Source organism: Helobdella robusta, assembly GCF_000326865.2.
Source record: "Helobdella robusta unplaced genomic scaffold HELROscaffold_6, whole genome shotgun sequence".
NCBI classification, from domain to species: Eukaryota; Metazoa; Annelida; class Clitellata; order Rhynchobdellida; family Glossiphoniidae; genus Helobdella; species Helobdella robusta.
Window position 1 is genome coordinate 1710664 of NW_008705330.1, and position 21599 is coordinate 1732262.

General features: G+C 34.5%; 3 protein-coding genes across 3 annotated transcripts; 1 reads left to right on the forward strand and 2 right to left on the reverse strand.

Moving 5' to 3' along the window:
* Positions 1–4568: 4568 nt before the first annotated feature.
* Positions 4569–5507, reverse strand: HELRODRAFT_69014 (hypothetical protein; the record flags this gene model as incomplete). Its single annotated transcript, XM_009028996.1, has 1 exon — positions 4569–5507. One exon carries the CDS (start codon positions 5505–5507, stop codon positions 4569–4571), a length of 939 nt encoding a protein of 312 aa, XP_009027244.1.
* A 4457-nt stretch (positions 5508–9964) lies between these two features.
* Positions 9965–11086, reverse strand: HELRODRAFT_164115 (hypothetical protein; the record flags this gene model as incomplete). The annotated part of the gene is made up of 2 exons (XM_009029144.1): positions 9965–10904; positions 10971–11086. The coding sequence occupies 2 exons, from the start codon at positions 11084–11086 to the stop codon at positions 9965–9967; spliced, it is 1056 nt and encodes a 351-aa protein (XP_009027392.1).
* A 1215-nt stretch (positions 11087–12301) lies between these two features.
* Positions 12302–12604, forward strand: HELRODRAFT_152686 (hypothetical protein; the record flags this gene model as incomplete). The annotated part of the gene is made up of 1 exon (XM_009029145.1): positions 12302–12604. A coding segment is annotated over one exon (303 nt), but the record flags the coding sequence as incomplete, so codon positions are not given.
* Positions 12605–21599: the final 8995 nt, after the last annotated feature.

The following is a 21599-nucleotide window of genomic DNA, read 5'->3' on the forward strand; positions in this document are numbered from 1 at the left end:
AGTTTAATAAGGTTTTATCAAGATGATAAAAGTCTCGTTAGAAAAATTGAAAAACTCAACTACAAGTTGAATAATGCCGAAAACGCAGTGATCTTTATAAATAATGGTATTTATGAGTCTAAACTCTACATATATATATATACATATATATATATATACATATATATATACATATATAAAGATATATATATAATAATATAAACATTTATGAAGCGCCCATTCGCACAGCTGCTTCAGAGGCCGTGTTAAAAAGATGAGTCTTTAATCCCTTTTTGATAAGACTCAACGAGGAACATTGTCTTAACTCAGGAGGTAACGCATTCCAGACATACGGAGTAGCGTTACGAAAACCGTGGCCAGCCAGGCGGGATCCGGCAACGGGAATGTTTGGGAAACCTGTTGAGCTGCTGCGGAGTGATCTAGTATGTTCATGTCTGGATTTGAGGTCGTATAGATATGTGGGGATTTTAATGAAAGGGTTTTGAAGGTAAGGACTGCAATTTTGAAGATGATTTGAGCGGAAATTGCAATATATATATATATATATACATACATATATATATATATTTATATATATATATAAATATATATATATATATATATATATATATATATATATATATATATATTGGTAATGAACCATAATTTTTATAATATTCTTTAAATTCAACCGAATATTTATAGTTCGTTTTTTCGATTTTTCTCACTAAAGTTTTTTGGAGACATTTAGTTTATTAAATTTCAAAATAAACTTTCGAAAAATAAGTTTATTTTGATTTTTAATAAACTAAACATTTATTTGTTTATTCATATTTATTAATTATGTCTGTCAATATAGGCTTACAACGTTTCTTCGGCAGCCATCTTCAGAGCCTAGTATTAAAAAATATCATTAGTTAAATTATAATTTAAGTAGTAAAATCGAGAAAGTTAATAAAATTAAAGAAACTTATTAACAGAGGCTCTATTAATAGAAAATAGAAACTCTTAAATAAACATCTAACAACAGGCTGTGACGATTCTACCAACCTACCAACAAAGAAATTACTCACACAAAGATACAATAAAATTTAGAGTTCCTTTGTTAAAAATACTATAAATACCTGATGAATTACATATAACAATCTCACAAACTCTATTACACCGATGATTGTAAAGGTTACCGAAAAAAGCTCCTACGTAAATGTATATAAGAAAAATGCAGTCTAAAATAATTAGAAATTTTGTTATTAATTTGAATAAATTAAATAATATTGATGAAATAATTGTTCGAAAAATTGAAAAAATTAGTTACAAACTCACCAATGCGGAAAATGCGGTGATATTTCATAATAACTGTATATGCATATAACTAGAATAAATATAACGGCTTTCGCTCACTTTCAACGGTCGAACATGGAGCTTACTCCGGAGGGGAGTTGGAGGGTGATATTTGGAGTCAAAAGTTACGATCGTATATTTACTAATTACGGAATATTGCTTTTATTTAAAATGTTAAAATTTTAATTTTTCAAAATTGTTATTCAATGTGGTAATTAATTACTTTAATTTGGTATAAATTTTAAAAAATAAAATCGACATTACCGAAAATAATTAAAAGTTGAAAAAATTGAGATTCTTTGCATATCCCTGCTTCAACCCATAAGAAAGTGTATTGGTAAATAGGCCTCCCCTTGTGTATATGTGTATATTTACATATATACACATATATACATACACACATATAGTTTAGTGGTTACAGTGGTTACCATAAACAATGATCACATAACGCTGATCGATCAAAATTTTGCATTTCTTATTCAATCAATCGATCGATCGATCAATCGATCGACCGACCGACCAACCAACCAACCGACCGACCGACCGACCGACCGACCGACCAACCAACCAACCAACCAACCGACCAACCAACCAACCAACCAACCAACCAACCAACCAGCCAACCAACCAACCAACCAATCAATCAACCAACCAACCAACCAAACCAATCAATCAGTTTATAAAGTGCTATTTCCGCGATGTTCAACAGCGCCCCTCATTGAATTTTGCAAACTGATTGGTCTTGAAATCCGCTCTAAATTTAGTAAGTTACGGAGAAATATTCAGAAAAGAAGGTAGAGAGTTCCAGAGAAAAGGGCCAGAAAAAGCAAATGCAAATTTAGCAAAAGAGTGTTTAATACGAGTAAAGAAGAAGCGAGAACAAGAAAACAATCGTAAACAGAGGTGTTTAGGTTCAATTGATATATACTTAAGAAATAATATAGAGTGAGACTCTAAATTTAAAACTTAATTTTAACAGACTGATTGTTTACTTTAACATTAATGTGCAAATTTAAAAAATTATTCTTTATTTTTTAGGTAGCCAGTGCAAAAGAACAAGATATGGAGTTATATGAGAAAAGAAAGGGGCACGAGCAACTAGACGAGCAGCAGAGTTAAACGCTTTACTTAAAGGATAGAGTGTAGGATGAGGAAGATTATAGTAGAGCGAGTTACACTAATGGATCCTAGATAGAACTAAAGAAAGAACAAAAAGGAGAAGAGAAGGATCGTCAAGAAAAGGCAAAAGTTTTTTATTCTACGTAGATGAAAGTTAAAACTTTTCATTCATTCATTCAATTCAATGATCCTCTGTAGTCCCTTAAGGGACCGTTGAGGCCGATGGTATTCTTCTATCTCTCCAAAATCCTTTTCTTTCCCTCGCCATCTTCATTGAGCCCAATGTTCCAACCCCCGTCCATTCCGTGATATCATCCATCCACTTCATCACAGGTCTTCCACTTTTTTCTTCCAGTCCCTCTTTCTCATCAGTACTTTTTTGATCAGTCTGTCGTCTGTCATTCTGCAGATGTGCCCAAAGATACCCAGCTTTCTTTCCTTGACCCTTTCATACACAGTTTTTTGTCTTCCAAGTTGTTTTCTTATGGCATCGTTTCTTATCTTTTGTCTCCAACTGATTCCCAGCAACTTTCTATAACAATGCATCTCGAATGCTTCCAGTTTGTCTTTGTCTCTTTTCTTGAACGTCCAAGCCTCACATGCATACATCAATGTAGAAAACACACACGCTTCTACGATCTTTAACTTTGTTTTTGTAGATACATTACCGTTTTTCAATATTACTTTCAAAGATGCAAACATTCCTCTCGCGATTGCTATTCTTCTATCAATTTCTTTCGAACAATTATTGTCATCAGTAATGAGGCTGCCAAGATATATAAATTGGTTCACTTGTTCGAGCTTTTCTGCTCCTATCTGGAATTCATCATTGTTTCCACCTGCTTCCGAAATCATTATCTTTGTCTTACTGATGTTGATGTGTAGTCCATGTTTTTTTCCACCATCGTACGTCAACTCGATCAGTTTCTGTAGACCCTCTGCACTAGGTGCTAGCAGATCTACATCATCTGCAAACCTGAGGTCCCTTATCACTCTGCCTCCAATGTCGATTCCCTCAATATTTGCATTCTCCATTTTTTCCAAGGCTTTTTCCAACAGTGCTAAGAACAATAATGGTGATATTGGATCTCCTTGTCTACTTCCTATGTTCGCTTTGATCCAGTCTCCCAGCTCTGTACCTACCTTTACCGCCATTGTTGACTCCTCATAAAGCCCTTTCAGCACCCTTACCATTTTTATTGACACTCCCATACTTTCCAAAGTTGCCCACAAACCTTCGTGCCAGACTGAATCAAACGCCTTCTTAAAATCCACAAAACAATGAAAAGTTGTTTGACCTCTGCTTCCTGCATCTTCCAACAATAGTCTCAACATCAGAATTTGCTGGACTGTACTTTTGTCCTTTCTGAAACCTGCCTGCTCCTCTCCTAAATGCTGCTCTATGTCTTTCTCCAATCGTTCTTTCAAGATCGTCAGCATGATCTTGCACACATGGGGGATCAGTGCTATTGATCTGTAGTTGTTGCAGTCTTTCAGGTCTCCTTTTTTTGGCAACATGATCAAAATTGATTTACACCAATCTTCTGGCCATTTTCCACTGTCCCAGATTTCTTGGCACATTTTGTGAATCTCATTACATACAATTGGTCCTCCCGCTTTGATCAGCTCTATGAGAATTTCGTCTCTCCCTGTGCTCTTGTTGTTCCTCATTTTCTTCATTGCTTTCATTACTTCCTCCAATGTTATTTCCGTTTCTTCCTCATTGACTACTTTTCTTTCTTTTAAAGCCTGTAACACCTCCTTTGTATACGTGTTTTTATCTGTGAACAGGTCTTTGATATATTCCGACCATCTATCTTTGATTTGTTGGCCTTCAGTTAGAACATTTCCATCCTTGTCTTTAATAATCCTTGACGTATTCTTCAGTTTTCCTTTTAACTGTCTGACTAGCTGATACGCCTCTCTTGTTTTGTTTTGTCCAACTAGTGCTTCTACCTTTTCGCATCTATCGTTTATCCATCTTCTTTTATCTGCTCTGGCACTTTTCTTTATTTTGCAACACAGTTGTTTATATTTCATCTCATTTTCGTTGTTTTGTCTTTTTGTTGCTTTCAACTGTCTTCTTTCCTCTACGAGTTTCCAAGTTTCATCACTTATCCAGGGTTTTATTATGTTTTCCCTACTTCGCATTTTTCGGCTGCAGTCTTAAGCACTTTCTCCAAGTTACTGACTCTTGTTTTCATATCGTACTTTGTTTTTGTATCCAATTTGTTTTCTATTTCATTTCTGATGTCTATCAACTTCTCTTTTATCATTTCTGTGCTATATTTCACTCTTTTGATATTTTCGCCTGACTTTGGTCTTTTCGTTATTTTCATCTTGACGTTGCATAACACTAGACGATGATCTGATCCAATCTCTGCACTTGGAAAAGCACGGCACTGAGTAACAAATTTCATCCATTTCTGTTCTATCAAAATCAAATCTATCATGTTCGTTGTTTTTCCATCTGGTGATTCCCATGTCCATTTTTTTCTATTTTGTGTTTTTGTATTTGTTATATACATTTTTTGGTCCTTTGCAAATTCCAGCAGTCTTTCTCCTCTATTATTTCTGTTTCCTATACCGTATTTTCCCATGACTTCTTCAAAACCAATATTGTCTTTTCCGATCTTTGCGTTCCAATCTCCGGTGATTATCTTAACATCTTTCTTTGGCAGTACATTCAATGTTTGTTCCAGTTGATCGTAGAATGCTTCGATTTCTGCATCCGAGTGATCCATTGTTGGAGCATATGCCACTACCACATCAATGTCTTTCGGGTATCCCTTAAACCTCGCATACATCATTCTTTCATTCACTGGATTGTACTCCAACAGTGCTTTTCTTGCTTTTTCGCCAATAACCATTCCAACTCCATAGACGTGCTCCCTCTCTGTTCCAGACCATAATATCTTCCCACCTTCCATTTCTCCACCTCCTGTCCATCGGACCTCGCACAGACCAACTACATCATATCTGAATCGTTCAAGTTCTTTCTTCATCAACGCGTAAGCCCCTGTCTGCCACAATGACCTGACATTCCAAACTCCAACTGTCAACCCCATCTTCAGTCTATCTTTCTGGGATTCAGTAGCATACTTTACACTGCAGCCTCTAGTCCCCAAAGCTGCAGCGCGGACCTTGTTCACCCGGGCGACGTCCGAGCCGGTATGTGCATACTTTTTTTGGACTACCATCGTGTTATTAGCGTTTTTACGACAGTGTAGCAAGCTCCTGTCAACCATTCCTTTCTATCCGGACTTTGGACCGGCACTTGATATTACTGGACCGCAACTCAGGTGGTGGAGTGTGGTTTTCTGTCTGGATTTGCTCCCATAGCCTTTCCCATGAACAGATTATTGCTTGGTCTGACTCTATGTGTCTTAAACTTAATCCTTCTAATTTTGAATTAATTTGTTTTAATAAATCTAAACATTCTATTACTATTCCTCCTATTATCTTACCTGATTCTAAAACTCTTGATGTCTCTCATAAATTTCGTAGTCTAGGTTTTATCTTTGATTCTACTATGTCTCTCTCTTCTCAGATTAATAGTGTTGCTAGAAGCTCTTACTTTCATCTACGTAGAATAAAAAAACTTTTGCCTTTTCTTGATGATCCTACTCTTCTCCTTCTTGTTACTTTGTTGGTCTTATCTAGGGTTGATTATTGTAACTCGCTCTACTATGGTCTTCCTGACCCTATACTCTATCCTATAAGTAAAGCTTTTAACTCTGCCGCTCATCTAGTTGCTCGTGCCCCTTTCTTTTCTCATATATCTCCATATCTCCATATCTTGTTCTCTTGCACTGGCTACCTATAAAATATAGAATAATTTTAAAATTTGCACGCTCATGTCTAAGTCTCAATCTAAATTATTTCCTAAGTATTTATCAGATATATTAATTGAACCTAAACGTGGAGGGTTTACGATCGTCTTCTTCTTCTCGCTTTTTCTTAACTTTTGCCAAATCTGCTTTTGCTTTTTCTGGTCCTTTTCTCTGGAACTCTCTACCTACTTCTCTGACTACTTCTCCATCACTTGCGTGTTAAATTTCTTGTCACGTGGATCGTTTAATTAATTGATATAATATTGAAAGACATTAAAAGAAGAGAAATAAACTAAGCAACGTTCTCGGCTTCTTTATTATCCACCGGATCAACAGAAAAGGAAAAGTGAAGTTACATACAAAGCAAAGAACATTTGGTCCAAAGAAAAATAAATGTATATTATAAATCATAATGTTTTAATATAAAACATAAAACTTAACATTGCGAAGTTCAGAGCGGATCTCAAGACCCATCTGTTTTCAAAATTCATTGAGGAGCGCTGTTGAACATTGCGGAAATAGCGCTTTATAAGCTAATTGATTGATTGATTGAAAGATAAGTTTTTAAGAATAAGAATAGCAAGTATTATTATAAGAAATATAAAATTTAGAGATGGAAAGATATAAATCAATTTATTACAAAAAATTTAAGTTGCTTTGATTTTTTTGTTTTAAAAAATATTGAAAAATAGTGCAATGTTGGTAATTTTTATTACTAACATTTCTTAATATGTTGCAAAATTATGCGCTACATAATATATCTGCCGATTTAACATCGAGTCCTTTCTTGGTTTAATCAGCTAGTTTCTGACTGAGATTTCGTGGATGTATAGGTTTGTTGTTTTTTTGTCGCATCATCGCATTCGAACATTTTCTCGTATATAAAAAATATCGAAGTTCGTTGAAGTTGAAATGGAATTGACAACCATAAAAGTTTGTATAGATATGGCCAACGCTTTTCGTACTTACCAGTTTTAAATTAGGTAGTTGCACAAGAAAAACAAAATGAATGAAAAAAAATTTTCAACTTTTTTATTTTATAGTTTATTTCCATAATCTGCAACATCACGAGCCCAAATTTATACATACGCAAAAGACACGTTGTTATAGCAGTTTAGGCAATCCTTGAGTTTCAGACCTACTATGTTAAAAGGTCAGTGCTATAAGGCGTGCGGACGGCGAATACGCCACAGAGATGCTATAAGACGTGAAAAATCCGCACGACAAATTGAATGTGTTAATGCTATAAGGCGTGAGGCCGCACGGCGAATTCGACGTTGAGATGCTATAAGGCGTGCGAATCACGAGCGTGCGCATACATTTGAAGGGTGTAAAGCGAATTCGACGTTAAGATGAAAATAAAAAAACCATAACCCGCATGCCGAATTCGACGTTGAGATGCTATAAGGCGTGCGAATCACGAACGGGCGAATACGGCGTTTAAAATAATAAATCTTGAGAAACCCGCACGTCGACTTTGAGATGCTATAAGGCGTGCGAATCACAAACGGGCAAATACGACGTTCGAAATTATATATCGTGAGGAACCCGCACGTCGAAATGTTATGAGGCGAGCGAATCACGAGTGGGCGAATACGACGCTCAGACGGTGAAAAGTGCGAGATTCGCACGACAAATTCGACGTTGAGATGGCCGAAGTCTGTACAACTAAGTTGACGCTATTTTGACGATACAGGACGCAGTCAAAGCGCAAAATTTGACGTTTATCAAGACAATATAAAGCATTTTTGTTATAGAATGACAATTTTTAAAATAAAAAATTTATTGCATCAAGTGTCGTATAGTAACACACACAGACAAACACACGTATTTACACAGTAATGCACACGGGTACATTGTTCATGTGTTAAGACGAAACAGTTACCAAAAGACCCAAGATTGTTATATCAACACTGTCGACAAAACCACGTCCCTTTTGGTAGCCTTTTCATTTCAACACATGAATAGTGAGTGGTACCAATTTACGCAGCCATCACACTGCACCCCCGAAGTTCGAGTTTGTTTGTCTCTTCCAGAGTGATGTCTACAAACAACACAAACATACAAATTTTGTCCAATTGACCACATCTTATTTTCTAATTTTGTCCATGCTTCATTGAAAAAATATTGTTTCAAGGTGGACATATTAGCACGGTCATCTGTGCATCTTAGATCAATAATTTCTTTAACATCGTTAATTGATGCTATGCAATCCGTCTGAACAGTTTTTAGCTGTTTCTTCAGATAACTATTAATAAACAAAATTTAATTACCATTAATCATTATTAAAAACTTCATTTTAATTTTTTAAAGTATTATTATCACTTGCAACATACAATAATAAACAAAATTTTATTATCACTAATCATTATTAAATATTTCAATTTAATTTTTATTACTACCTTCCGATTTTTGCAGTATGCCACATTAACTGCTGCAGTGCAACCACACAACAAGGAAACTTTCTATCACATCAACGGCTTTTTCAACATTCACAAATCCATCTCCTAACTTTAATGACTCGGAACTCATTTTTTCAAATTAGAGTGATAAAATAACAAATTTTATTTTATTTAATTAAATTATATCAAACAAAACAATAAAAATCAAGCGAATCTTCAAAAGCCTCGCCGCTCACAACTGAAAGAAGGAGGAAAATGAACTCTTGCCAAAGATAATAAATAATAGTATTACGACGCGCAAATAAAAATTTATTTAAAAAAAAATTTTTTTTTAATTTATTTTCAATTGTAAGTAACGGAAATTTTTACAAATACTTTTTAAAATAATATTCGGCATAAAAAATAATTTTTGAACATATTTTTTCGTACGCACGCCTTATAGCAGTCTAACAAGTTCATGGTCGGCGTGCGGCCCGCACGCCCGATAGATTTATCGATGTTAAAAATTTATTTACATTTTTTAAAATTGTTTACAATTTTACATCACCATCTCCAATGGGAATAGAGAGTTACAAAAGCGCCTCCTACTAATATCCAGAAAGTTGATTGAGATCAAAATAGAAGAATTTTAAAACATTATAATTTAGTATTTAAATATGTTAACATAGTAATATATTGAGTTAATAAATAGTAAAAAACAAATAAAATAGGTTAGGGTTAGGCTACATTTGTATAATATATATATTAGAAGGGTGTCCCAAAAATATGAAGTTTTAAAATATTGATGTCTTACCCCATTAAATATGTCTGTATGGTAACAGTAATTTACATGCCAAATTTTAGCCCATTTGGACAATGTTTAGAGGTCCCCCAAGGGGTCGAAGGTTTCCGATTTTGGTGTTTAATCGTTCGCTACCAACTTTTGATACAGTGTTATATGATATGATTATAAATGTTTTATGATTTTTTTATACAAATGAAACAAAATATATAATTGTGAAAAAATATATAAATCTGCAATGCCTTTTATTTTTTAATTTCAAAAATTAGGTCAAAAATGATTGAAAAACAAGATTTTATTGAATTTCAGTTCGCTTGAATATTAATTAATGCAAATAATTCAAATTTTCGCTAGCAGTTCACGATTATATTCTGCAAAGTTTTTCCTATGCTGTTCAACTACTTGAAGCAAAAATTGTTTCTGCTCTGCGTCTTTGGTGATTGTTTCATTGAAATGTTGTACCAACGCTACTCCCCGTTCTGCAGAGTCATTGATGCAAACCAGATTCCTTACAAACACTGCTGCAACTTGGAAAGAAGGAGTATCTGAGCAGTTTTAACAAGTACATCAAGAAAACTGGCATCAATATTGGATGTTTCAAAAAATGTTTTAGACGCACGCAAATTGTCAAAACTTTGTGGTAGTGTTTTCATCAGATGTGGGCCTCGATCTGCTTGTATTGTGCGGAAAAGATCAGTCTTTTCTTTGTCAGACAGGAGAGATGAAAAAAGAGCAAGAGTTGCCAATTCTGGACTCATGTACCAAAAATGACGCAGCATCATTTTTAATCCAGTCGAATCAAGAACTGCATCGTCGTAGTCATGCAAACGCTGTACCAACAAAATATCATTCACAGGTGCATCAGCAGTGAGCCTGCATGAAAACCATGACTGAAGATAAACACAAATGATAAACCGATTCAAACGTTGAATACCTTGTAATTCTCGAGCTGTTAAGTTAAAAATGGTTTTATTTACGGTGAATAATAGTTCAATTTTTAATGCGTAGATGGCTTTTGCCATCCATCGTGCCCTGTGCAGTGCACCAGGTTTGCGAATGGCTACATCAACCTGCAGCCCAACTATTTGTGCAGCAAGAAGTAGAAACTCTAAATAGTCATCTCGTGAATGTCTGACTTTAAGTTGACATTTGATGAATGCTTTAATTGCATCTGAAACAATTATCAAAGGGATTGATCTGACTTCTGGTGTGTGATTCATTTCTGTCCATTTTTCACGAAACCTTTTGAAGAATAAAATTTCTGGTCCAGTGGATGGTCCAAGACAAACATTATATACATCGGCAAGCAGCACTTCAAACTTATGATGACGGCAAGTCATCCATAATAAATTACGTCCCATGGCTTTTTCTAGAAGAGTGCAAGCTCCATTGAGTTTTCCAGTATTGGAAGCTGTCGTGTCAAAGCACATGCCAATAACCATTGATTCACTTTTTCAAGATTTTATATGTTCATGAACTGCATCAGCAGCTGCTCGTCCTAATCAAGATGCTAACTTTGGAACTCCAAGAAGTTTTGTAGTGCCATCAACAAGTGATGAGAGCAGGACAGGTAACCAATTTACGTTGACCACACCAGTAATATAGCGAGTTGACTGGTTAAAAATATACATTTTTTGCATTCTCTAATAAAGATTATCATTCTACAGGTAATTGTTAATAATATTTTAAACTCTAATTAATGTCAGCAGTGAGATAATTAAACTAGTTTGCATTTCTAGCTTTATTTCACTCATTTTGTGCATATTGTTTAATATTATTGATATGGATTTTGAATTAACTCAATAGTAAAATTTTAAAAGCCCTTGGGGGACCTCTCAAACTTGTTCAAATGAGCTGTAACTTCACCAATTTAATTATTGTACCCAAGAGACACTTTTTAGAGGGTGAGACATCAACTATTTAAAAAAAAATTTCCGTGCATTTCTGGGACACCTTAATATATATATTTTATTTTAGTAGGAGGAGCTCATTTTACTCTCTATTGGAAATAGTGAATGTAAACAAACAAGGTAGGTCTGAAACTCAAGTTTTGCAGCAGTTTATTACACCATACATTTGTAAACAAAAATCAACAACAATTTAACTTTTAAAAATTTAAAATTTAATTGAGTGAATATTTGTACAAAAATGCTGAAACATCTGCTTATTTTAAACTTTATTTAAAAACTTATTTTTTTTTGTGCAAAAACGTATTTAACAGTAAAAGTGAAGCCATATATATTATATAATATGAATAATTTAAAATTTAAATGTAGTTAAACTGTTAAAGTGAAAAAAAACTACAAATTAGAATTTTTGACTTAAATGAATTTTAAACTTAGAACTTAAATGCTATGAAATGATTTCAATTTGAACGCTTTTAATTTTTGATAACATGAATTTAAATAAATATCAATATAATGTGCAGTTAATTTTTTTTATAACAAAATTTATCAAACATCATTCTGTGCTTTCAAACTGGCAATCTTATGTTTGGAACCTATCTTCATACCTGAAATAACTTTTTTATAGTTTTTAATTAAAGTATTTTTTATACAACAATATTTGCAATGTTTTGTGATTGTTTGATTGGTTTTTTTTTTGAAGGTTCAATTGGCTGAATATGAAATAGGCTATTCACATATTCAGCAAATTAATTCCAATCTCTGTTAATATTTTTTTATAATTGTTAATAATTTGATATGATTTTTTAATGCTATTTAATAAATATTTAAAATTATCATTGAAATGAAAATGTAAGGATTTTAATTCTTGCCCTACTGCCACCTATTTTGGATTTTTTCTTTTTAGTTTTATGACCGAATGGTGTATGTCATGTCAACTCAGACAAAGAAAAATATAAACTATTCTGGAATGGTCAAAAGACGGCCAAAAATGGTGTTGGAATTATTGTCAGAGAATCGCTAGCCCAAGAAGTACTGGATATTAAAAGGATTAATTCACGTCTCATGTGGATCAAGCTTCGCATAGAAAAGCAAACAATGATTATTTTTTCTGCACACTCACCACAGACAGGCGAATCAGAAGAGATAGAAAATGACTTCTGGGCTGCATTCTCTGACACCATCTCAACAATACCAAAATCTGAAACAATCCTGATTGGAGTTGATCTCAATGGCCACGTTGGAGAGAAAACAGATGGTTTTGACAACGTACATGGCGGTTTTGTCTATGGAAAACGGAATGAAGATGGCAACTGCATCCTTGAGTTTGCTGAAAGTCACGGGTTTTGTTTACTGAACACATATTTTAAAAAGAGGTTGGAACATCTCATAACATACAAAAGTGGACCATCAGCCACGCAAATTGATTTCTTCGCTGTCAAGCAACAACACCGAAGGCTATTCAAAAACGTCAAAGTTATACCTGGCGAATCATGTGTCGCCCAACATAGACTCCTTGTGGCAGACCTGGTTGTCGAACTGTCAAAACATAAGTCTAAACCAATGCCTCGGAGAATCAAAACGTGGAAACTGAAAAGCAATATTCATCGAGAAAAATTTTAACAGATTGTCGCCACACAGTTAGACCACCAATCGCAAGCCAGTACAGATTGGAGTACATACAAAAACCGTTTTGATGAAAGCTGCAACTACAGTTTGTGGGAAAACTGGTACAAAACGTTAGCATGAACGTGACACTTGGTGATGGAATGACAGTGTACAAAATGCAATAGCTGAAAAGAAAGTTGCAATGGCAAAAATCAAAGTCTGTTGATGACCATAAAATTTTCCGTGAGAAAAACAACTATGCAAGGCGTCAAGTTGCACTGGCTCGTACAAATCAGTGCAGAGAGTGACTTACTGAAAGCAATGGTGAACAAATGAAATCTCTATCGTATAACAAAACAAGCAAAGCGTACAAAAAAAGACATAGTTGGTGCCTTATGTATTAAAAACGACAAAATGAGATGGTTTTTGAACAAGATAAAATCAAGCTACTTGGAAAGAATACTTTAACCGTCTGTTAAATGAAACAAATCCCATCAATGCCAACTTTGACGCTCCACCCATCGAGCGTAGAGGAGCTTACCGAAGCTCTGAAGGCTATGAAGGATAAAAAGGCAGCAGGGCCCTCTGGACTCACAAATGACGTCATCAAAGCATCTGGTACTGCAGGTATCCAAACGTTACTACAACTTTGCTGCAAAGTGTGGAGAAATTGCTCAACGCCAACTGAATGGAACTATAGCATGACAGTTCCGCTATACAAAGGCAAAGGTGGTCCATTGAACTGTTCATCATATAGGAGTATACGTCTGTTAGAACACTCCCTGAAAATTGTCGAGAAAATTATTGAGAAAAGATTAACGTCGTGCATCACAATCAAAAATTGTCAATTTGGTTTCATAGCGGGGAAATGAACAATTGATGCAATTCACATCATTCGGCAACTGCAAGAGAAGTACCTCGCAAAGCATCAACAACTTTAAATTTAAACCAAATGGATACAACTGATCGCCTAACTTGGCGTAAAAAATTGATGGCAAAGAAAACAACGTCCTCCCTCGCGTGAACTGGGTCTCTGGACGCTAAACGATGATTGATTGATTTTGTAGATGTCTATTCCAGATTAACTTTTGGTTATTTCGTTATGTCTACTTTTACTATACTTTAATATTATTAAACTGTAATGAAAATTGGAAAAAATTTTTTTCAATTGAAATTAGCCTTTATTTTTGTTGCAGAAATGTTTTTTAACCAAGGGTGTGAAGACTGATGTGCAAATTCATTTCTATAATAATTTAGTTTTTGCAATAATAACACAGTCTCAAAACTTTGGAACGTTGGTATGTTATAAAATTATCAATATCAAATTTTTTATTTTGAATTATGGAAAGTTTGTTTGCATTAAAATAACATTGTTAAATTTATTGAGCCTATTGAATCTTAACTAAGGGGTCTAAAACTGAGTTGGCTCAAAAAATTAATTACTGGTTAAACTAAGGTGGTAAAGTAGGGTAGGAAAATAATTTATGTGATGAGCGGCTAGATGGTATTGGAATAAATTTTTGTTCTAAGCCGTTTGCTGCTTAATTTAGTGTAGATATATGAATAAAATAAAGAAGTGAGTTTACAAAATATCAAGGTTGAAGTTTTAGTAAATTGAGTTGGTTTCTTAATGCGCAACATTTGTATGCATCCTTTCTAATCGACTATGGACAAATAAATCAATCAATCTCCGTTTAGCATCCAGAGACCCAGATACCTCGAGGTAGGACTTTGTTTTTTTTGCCATAAATTTTTCGCGCCAAATTAGACGACCAGTTGTATCCATTTCATTTAAATTTAGAGCTTTCATGTCTTGCTCGATTGTTTGCGACCAGAACTTCTTTGGACGGCCTTTGCGACGTGTGCCAGGTATTTCAACATCTGCAAGAGAAGTTATGGCACTGTTTCCACTTCGTTTGACATGACAAAACCACCGCAGACGGTGTTGCCGGCATTCGTCCCTTATATCATCTAAACCAGCACGACGCAGAATTTCGGTAGATTTGATGTTGTCCTCAGACTAATTCGTTGCATCCATCGGAGCATTTTCATATCGGTTCGATGAAGTTGTTGTTCCAGTTTGATTGTCATTGGCCATGTTTCTGTACCATATAACAAGACCGGATGTATTACAGATTTATGAAGTCTTGATCGTAGTAAAAGTAGGATCAAGCCGCATCAATGTAGAGGCAAGGAGATGCCATTTATTCCAGACTGCACGTATGCGTGATCGAACGGTAGGCTTCAGCTCTTCCAATACAATCCAAAACATCCCCTAGATATTGAAACGATGTGACTTTTTTCACCTTAATGGCTTCAAAAACATTAGCTATTTCGAAACATTGCTAATTCGAATTTGTTGTTGTAGATTGATGCAAGCAGGACAAACAAAATTGGACACTTTAGATAAACTATCAATTATTTTTGAACAACGTTTGTGACACCACTGGCTACACTGCTGACACTTGATTGAATTGTTACCTACACCAGCTTTACAAACCGAACAGGGCCATCCTCCAATAGCTGTGGATTGGATGTGTTCACCATTGTTCATTGCTTTGGTTTTGCTGATGTTGACTTTGAATCCATGATTGGCGAGTCTTCAAACATCTGTGCTGCATTCTGCTCAGGCGTGGCTGTTAAAACGATATCATCAGCATATATTAGATTCCAAATGTCACCAGTGCGTCTCGGCTTTGTGATTTCTTCTATTACAGTTATAAATAACAATGGACTGAGAATCGAGCCTTGGTGAACACCAACGCCGATGTCAAATGCATCTGTGTTTCCAACCGTTGTGCTGACGAGAGTCTTAGTATTCGTATACATTTCCATCACAAGTCGAATAAGATATTCTGGAATGAGTTGTCGACGTAGACTCCACCTGATTGCTTTACGGAGAACTTCATCAAATGTTTTTTCAAGGTCTACAAATATGTGTGAAAAAAATAAATGATAATATATATTAGCCACTACAAATAATAAGGGATTCATTATCGAGAAAACGTAAACAGTCTGTTATTTGCTCATTGTTAATTATATTTATCTAACCATTTAAACCATCTCGCCAAAATTTTTACTGCTCAATCAAAATATTTTACACCGCATTGTTTTATACGACATTCAATGTTCTCTAAATTGAATTTTACAGATTTTAGTCGAAAAAGAATTAGGTTTAAGCAACGAATCTGCAGTACCAATATTTAAAACTAAGATTATTTTTGGTGAAGACAATGTTAGTTTTTTTAATATTTATATTAACTTTTATTTATTACTCTTAAATGCGCCGTTTGTTAGTCCACATTTTTCCATACGTTTTCTTCGACGAGAACAGGAGGCTTGTCAATGATAATAGCCTTTGATTTTTACAATTTATATGACACTGGAAAAAACTAAATATGCTGAAATAAAATAATTAAAAAATAATCAAAATAAATAAATAAAAGCTTATGAAAATTATTTTTAAACTATAAAAATTGTAAAATTTGACGAATAATTGTTCATGGAATCTAAAGTTTGATCCAGACCCTAAAGCGCACTGAAAATGTGCTTTTGTGCATACGAGGGCCAGTATAGGTATTCTCAGTATATGAAAGAAAGACTATAAACTGACTTGAATGACCTGTTTTTGATGTCAATTAATTTTATCCACAATAAGAAAATTGAAATTTTCAAATTTGTTATGAGAGACGCTGATTTTAGTACAATGAACTTGATGATTCCAGGAAAAAATTCGCCATATAGAAATTTTATGTAGAATTTGTTCGGTAGACAATTCTATATTGCTTAAAAGGTGTTCATATGCTATATAATCAATATTTATGAAAAACAATAATCTCTTAATTATTAATTTTTTTAAGAAAAGGTAACAATACATAATAAAATGGAAAAAAATATGAAAAATTACATGTTATATATACAGTACTTAGCATTATATGTATATAGCAAAAAGCATAATGCAGGAAAGGTTAATGTAAAAATGTAACTTACATTTTGCTATATTCAACATTAACTTTTTTAAAATTGTCGGTTATTTCTTAAATTTTATAACTTTTGTTCGTTAGAGAAATTATTTTGGTTCTATAGAAACAGTTTTATATGTAAAATTTCAACGGTATAGAGATTATATAACGGTATATAGAGATTTTGCTAGTATAGAAGTTCTTTATAAGGAAGTCTGACTATTTTTTTATTACGATAAAATTTTTTGTTTTTCGTAAACCTTTTTTATCCATCAGATGGGTTCAACGATGGGTTCAATGTTATAAACCAATAATACTATGTCTCTTAAATTATTTTTGTAGGTAAACTATAGGGTTACAAACTTATTTATGTAAAATAAGTAATACAACGAAATTATTCTTATAAAATCAATAGTTTTGTCTTCCGTTATTGCCTTCTGGCTAAATTTATACGTCTGTTTTTAAATTTCAATGTTCTTGTGTGTGTTTTGTCTTTAATGATCCTTATTAATTAGAGGATTATTGAAGTCCACCTATTTTGTGGATCACCAAAAGTTTTTTCAACTTGAGCCAATTTTGTTCAATTTGATATTCCCTAGTTTATTTTGTGGTGTCATCTATCTATTTTTTAACTGGTTTTTAACCTTGCTTTTTTTGAGTATCTTTATCATTAGTACAGATTCAGTTAATCTATTATCCAGCATTCTGCAAATATGTTCAAAGAATCTCAATTTTTAGCCTTTCATTTTTTTTCTTATGCATAACAAATGATATTTCTCTCCGCATGCAAAGCATCTGCATTTGCAAATGAAACAATTAGTCTGAATCTGTCATTTAATCTTGTTAATATTAATAAGACGTATAATGTGATGTGGTCCTTCAGACTAATTTCAGACTCCATCGGAGCATTTTCATGTCGGTTCGTTGAAGTTGTTGTTCCAGTTTGGTTGTCATTGGCCATGTTTCTGCACCATATAACAAGACCGGACGTATCACAGATTCATACAGTCTTGATCGTAGTGGTAGTGGGATGTCACGCCGGAGATGCCATTTATTCCAGGCTGAACATATGCGTGCTCGAACGGCAGCTTCAGCTGTTCCAGTACAATCCATAACATCCCCTAGATATTGAAACGATGTGACTTTCTCTATTTTAATGGCTTCAAAAACAGTGCTATTTCGAATTTGTTGTTGTGGATTGATGTAAGCAGGACAAACAAAATTGGACACTTTAGATAAAGTACCAATTATTTTTGAACAACGTTTGTGACACCACTGGTTACACTGCTGAAACTTGATTGAATTGTTACCTACACCAGCTTTACAAACTGAACAGGGCCATCGTCCAGTAGCTGTGGATTGGGTGGGTTCACCAGTGTTCATTGCTTTGGTTTTGCTGATGTTAACTTTGAATCCATGATCGGCGAGTCTGGTGTTCCAATCTTCAAACATCTGTGCTGCATTCTGCTCAGACGTGGCTGTTAAAACGATATCATTAGCATATACTAGATTCCAAATGTCACCAGTGCGTATCGGTTTTGTGATTTCTTCCATCACAGTTATAAATAACAATGGACTGAGAATCGAGCCTTGGTGAACTCCAACGCCGATGTCAAATGCATCTGTGTTTCCAACCGTTGTGCTGACAAGAGTCTTAGTATTTGTATACATTTCCATCACAAGTCGAACAAGATATTCTGGAATGAGTTGTCGACGTAGACTCCACCTGAATGCTTCACGGGGAACTCGATCAAATGCTCTTTCAAGGTCTACAAAAATGTGTGATAGTTGTTTGATGCTTTGCGAGGTACTTCTCTTGCAGTTGCCGAAGGATGTGAATTGCATCAATTGTTGATTTCCCCGGTAGAAAACCAAATTGATAATTTTCGAATTTGATGCACGACGTTAATCTTCTCTCAATGATTTTTTCGACAATTTTCAGGGAGTGTTCTAACAGACGTATACCCCGATATGATGAACAGTTCCATGGATCACCTTTGCCTTTGTATAGCGGGACTGTCATGCTATAGTTCCATTCAGTCGTTATTGAGCAATTTCTCCAGATTTCACGGCAAAGTTGTAGTAAGGTTTGGATACCTGCAGTACCAGATGCTTTGATAATGTCATTTGTGAGTCCAGAGGGCCCTGCTGCCTTTCCATCCTTCATAGCCTTCAGAGCTTCTGTAAGCTCCTCTACAGTGATGTCTGGAATCGGACCTTCGATGGGTGGATCGTCAAAGTTAACATTGATAGGATTTGTTTCGTTTAACAGACGATTGAAGTATCCTCTCCACTGTAGTTTGATCTCATCTTGTTCAAGAACCATCTCATTTTTGTCGTTTTTGATACATTTTTGTCGTTTTTGTCAAAGTTGGCATTGATGGGATTTGTTTCATTTAACAGACGGTTAAAGTATTCTTTCCAAGTAGCTTGACTTTATCTTGTTCAAAAACCATCTCATTTTGTCGTTTTTAATACATAAGGCACCAACTATGTCTTTTTTCGTACGCTTTGCTTGTTTTGCTATACGATACAGAGATTTCATTTGTTCACCTTTGCTTTTAGTGAGCCACTCTCTGCATTGATCTGTCCGAGCGGAAAATTTTATGGTCATCTACAGACTTTGATTTTTGCCATTGCTTGTATGCAACTTTCTTTTCAGCTATTGCATTTTGTACACTGTCATTCCACCACCAAGTGTCACGTTCATGCTAACGTTTTGTACCAGTTTTCCCACAAACTGTAGTTGCAGCGTTCATTAAAACGGTTTTGTATGTACTCCAATCTGTACTGGCTTGCGATTGGTGGTCTAACTGTTTGGCGACAATCTGTTGAAATTTTTCTCGATGAATATTGCTTTTCAGCTTCCACGTTTTGATTCTCCGAGGCATTTGTTTAGACTTATGTTTTGACAGTTCGACAACCAGGTCTGCCGCAAGGAGTCTATGTTGGGCGACACATGATTCGCCAGGTATAACTTTGACATTTTTGAATAGCCTTCTGTGTTGTTGTTTGACAGCGAAGAAATCAATTTGCGTGGCTGTTGGTCCACTTTTATATGTTATGAGATGTTCCAACCTCTTTCTAAAATATGTGTTCAGTAAACAAAACCCGTGACTTACAGCAAACTCAAGGATGCGGTTGCCATCTTCATTCCGTTTTTCATAGCCAAAACCGCCATGTACGTTGTCGAAACCATATGTTTTCTCTCCAACGTGGCCATTGAGATCGCCTCCAATCAGGATTGTTTCAGATTTTGGTATTGTTGAGATGGTGTCAGAGAATGCAGTCCAGAAGTCATTTTTCATCTCTTCTACAGTAGGGGGTTGATTTTTTTACAACTATACATGGGTATAGTACCAAAATCTGACATGAGATTACCAATTGCAAAAGTTTTATTGACTAAAGTTTCAAAAATGTCCCCCGTAAGTAAAAAATATAACGTAAAAATTGACAAATTAACAGAAAAAAGCAATTTATTTTTTACAAAACTTTCTGTTGATTAATATACGAAGGTCAATTGTTTGTGAAATTTAAAAGTTGTTTTGCAGAATAAATCTGAAGTTCATATTGTCAATATCTTTTGCACAAATTTTTTGCACAATTTTTATTGGTCTTTTCACACAGATATTAGATCTCTGAATTTCTTGTATGCGACTGGGCTCCTGGGATCAACATGTTTTCAAGTTCAAGGTTTTCATGGCTGTAGTTGAAGTTATCGCTTGTTCTAAATTGTTAAAATTATGTTCTGAGTATTGCATATCAGAAAACCATATATCAGACCAGGCTGATGCAATGTAGTCACAAACCATGCGAAGTTGTAATAAACCAGGAGAGCATAGATTGTTTTTAAATTCCCTCTGGCATTGTTCAATGATGGCAGACTTTTGAATTTTATAGCCGGACAGCTACCATTCACCTTCATGTATCGATAACTTTGTACCAACTCAAACAAAAAGTCCATATCATCTCTCCATTTATTAGTCTTTACAAATTTTTTCACCTTGCTTAAAGTTTGATATTAAATTTTTATAGATTTTTTGCAGTTCTACAATAAATTTGTAATGTATTTCTGGTGATGAGCTTTTTCCTTCATCTAAAATGTCATTCATGGAATGCTTCAAAATTGTCTAACACATGATGCTGACAACCAATAAATTGAACTGGTTCAAGATTTTTTTCTTTCAAATTCTCTGAATTCAAATTTTTTGAAGTTAGCTTACAACTCCATTTTTACTTTCAGTATTAACACTTGTAGTATCAAACACTATAACTTTAATAATACTCCATAGTTGAAATTTATCTAGCACTTCAGCTATTCCACTGTAAATACTATTAGTTTTACCATCATCCAATTTCAAAATGGCTAACTTGACCTCTTTTTCTGCATTTTTTAAAATCATGACTTGATACTCAATCCCGGATATTCTTTACCATCAAAATGCAACACCCAATCATCATTTTTTAAATGATTAATCATATGCCTTTCCGTTTTTTGGGCTTCTGACATTGTAGCTCTATAAACCCCAGATTTGGATGGTGCTTGCACATTAACACCACATTCAGATAAATTTTTGCAAACTTTTGCTGATCTCTTAATACTTAGTTTTTACTTCTTAATCAAGTCAACAGCAACAGTGGTGTTCTCATATTTTCTCTTTGTTTTTTTG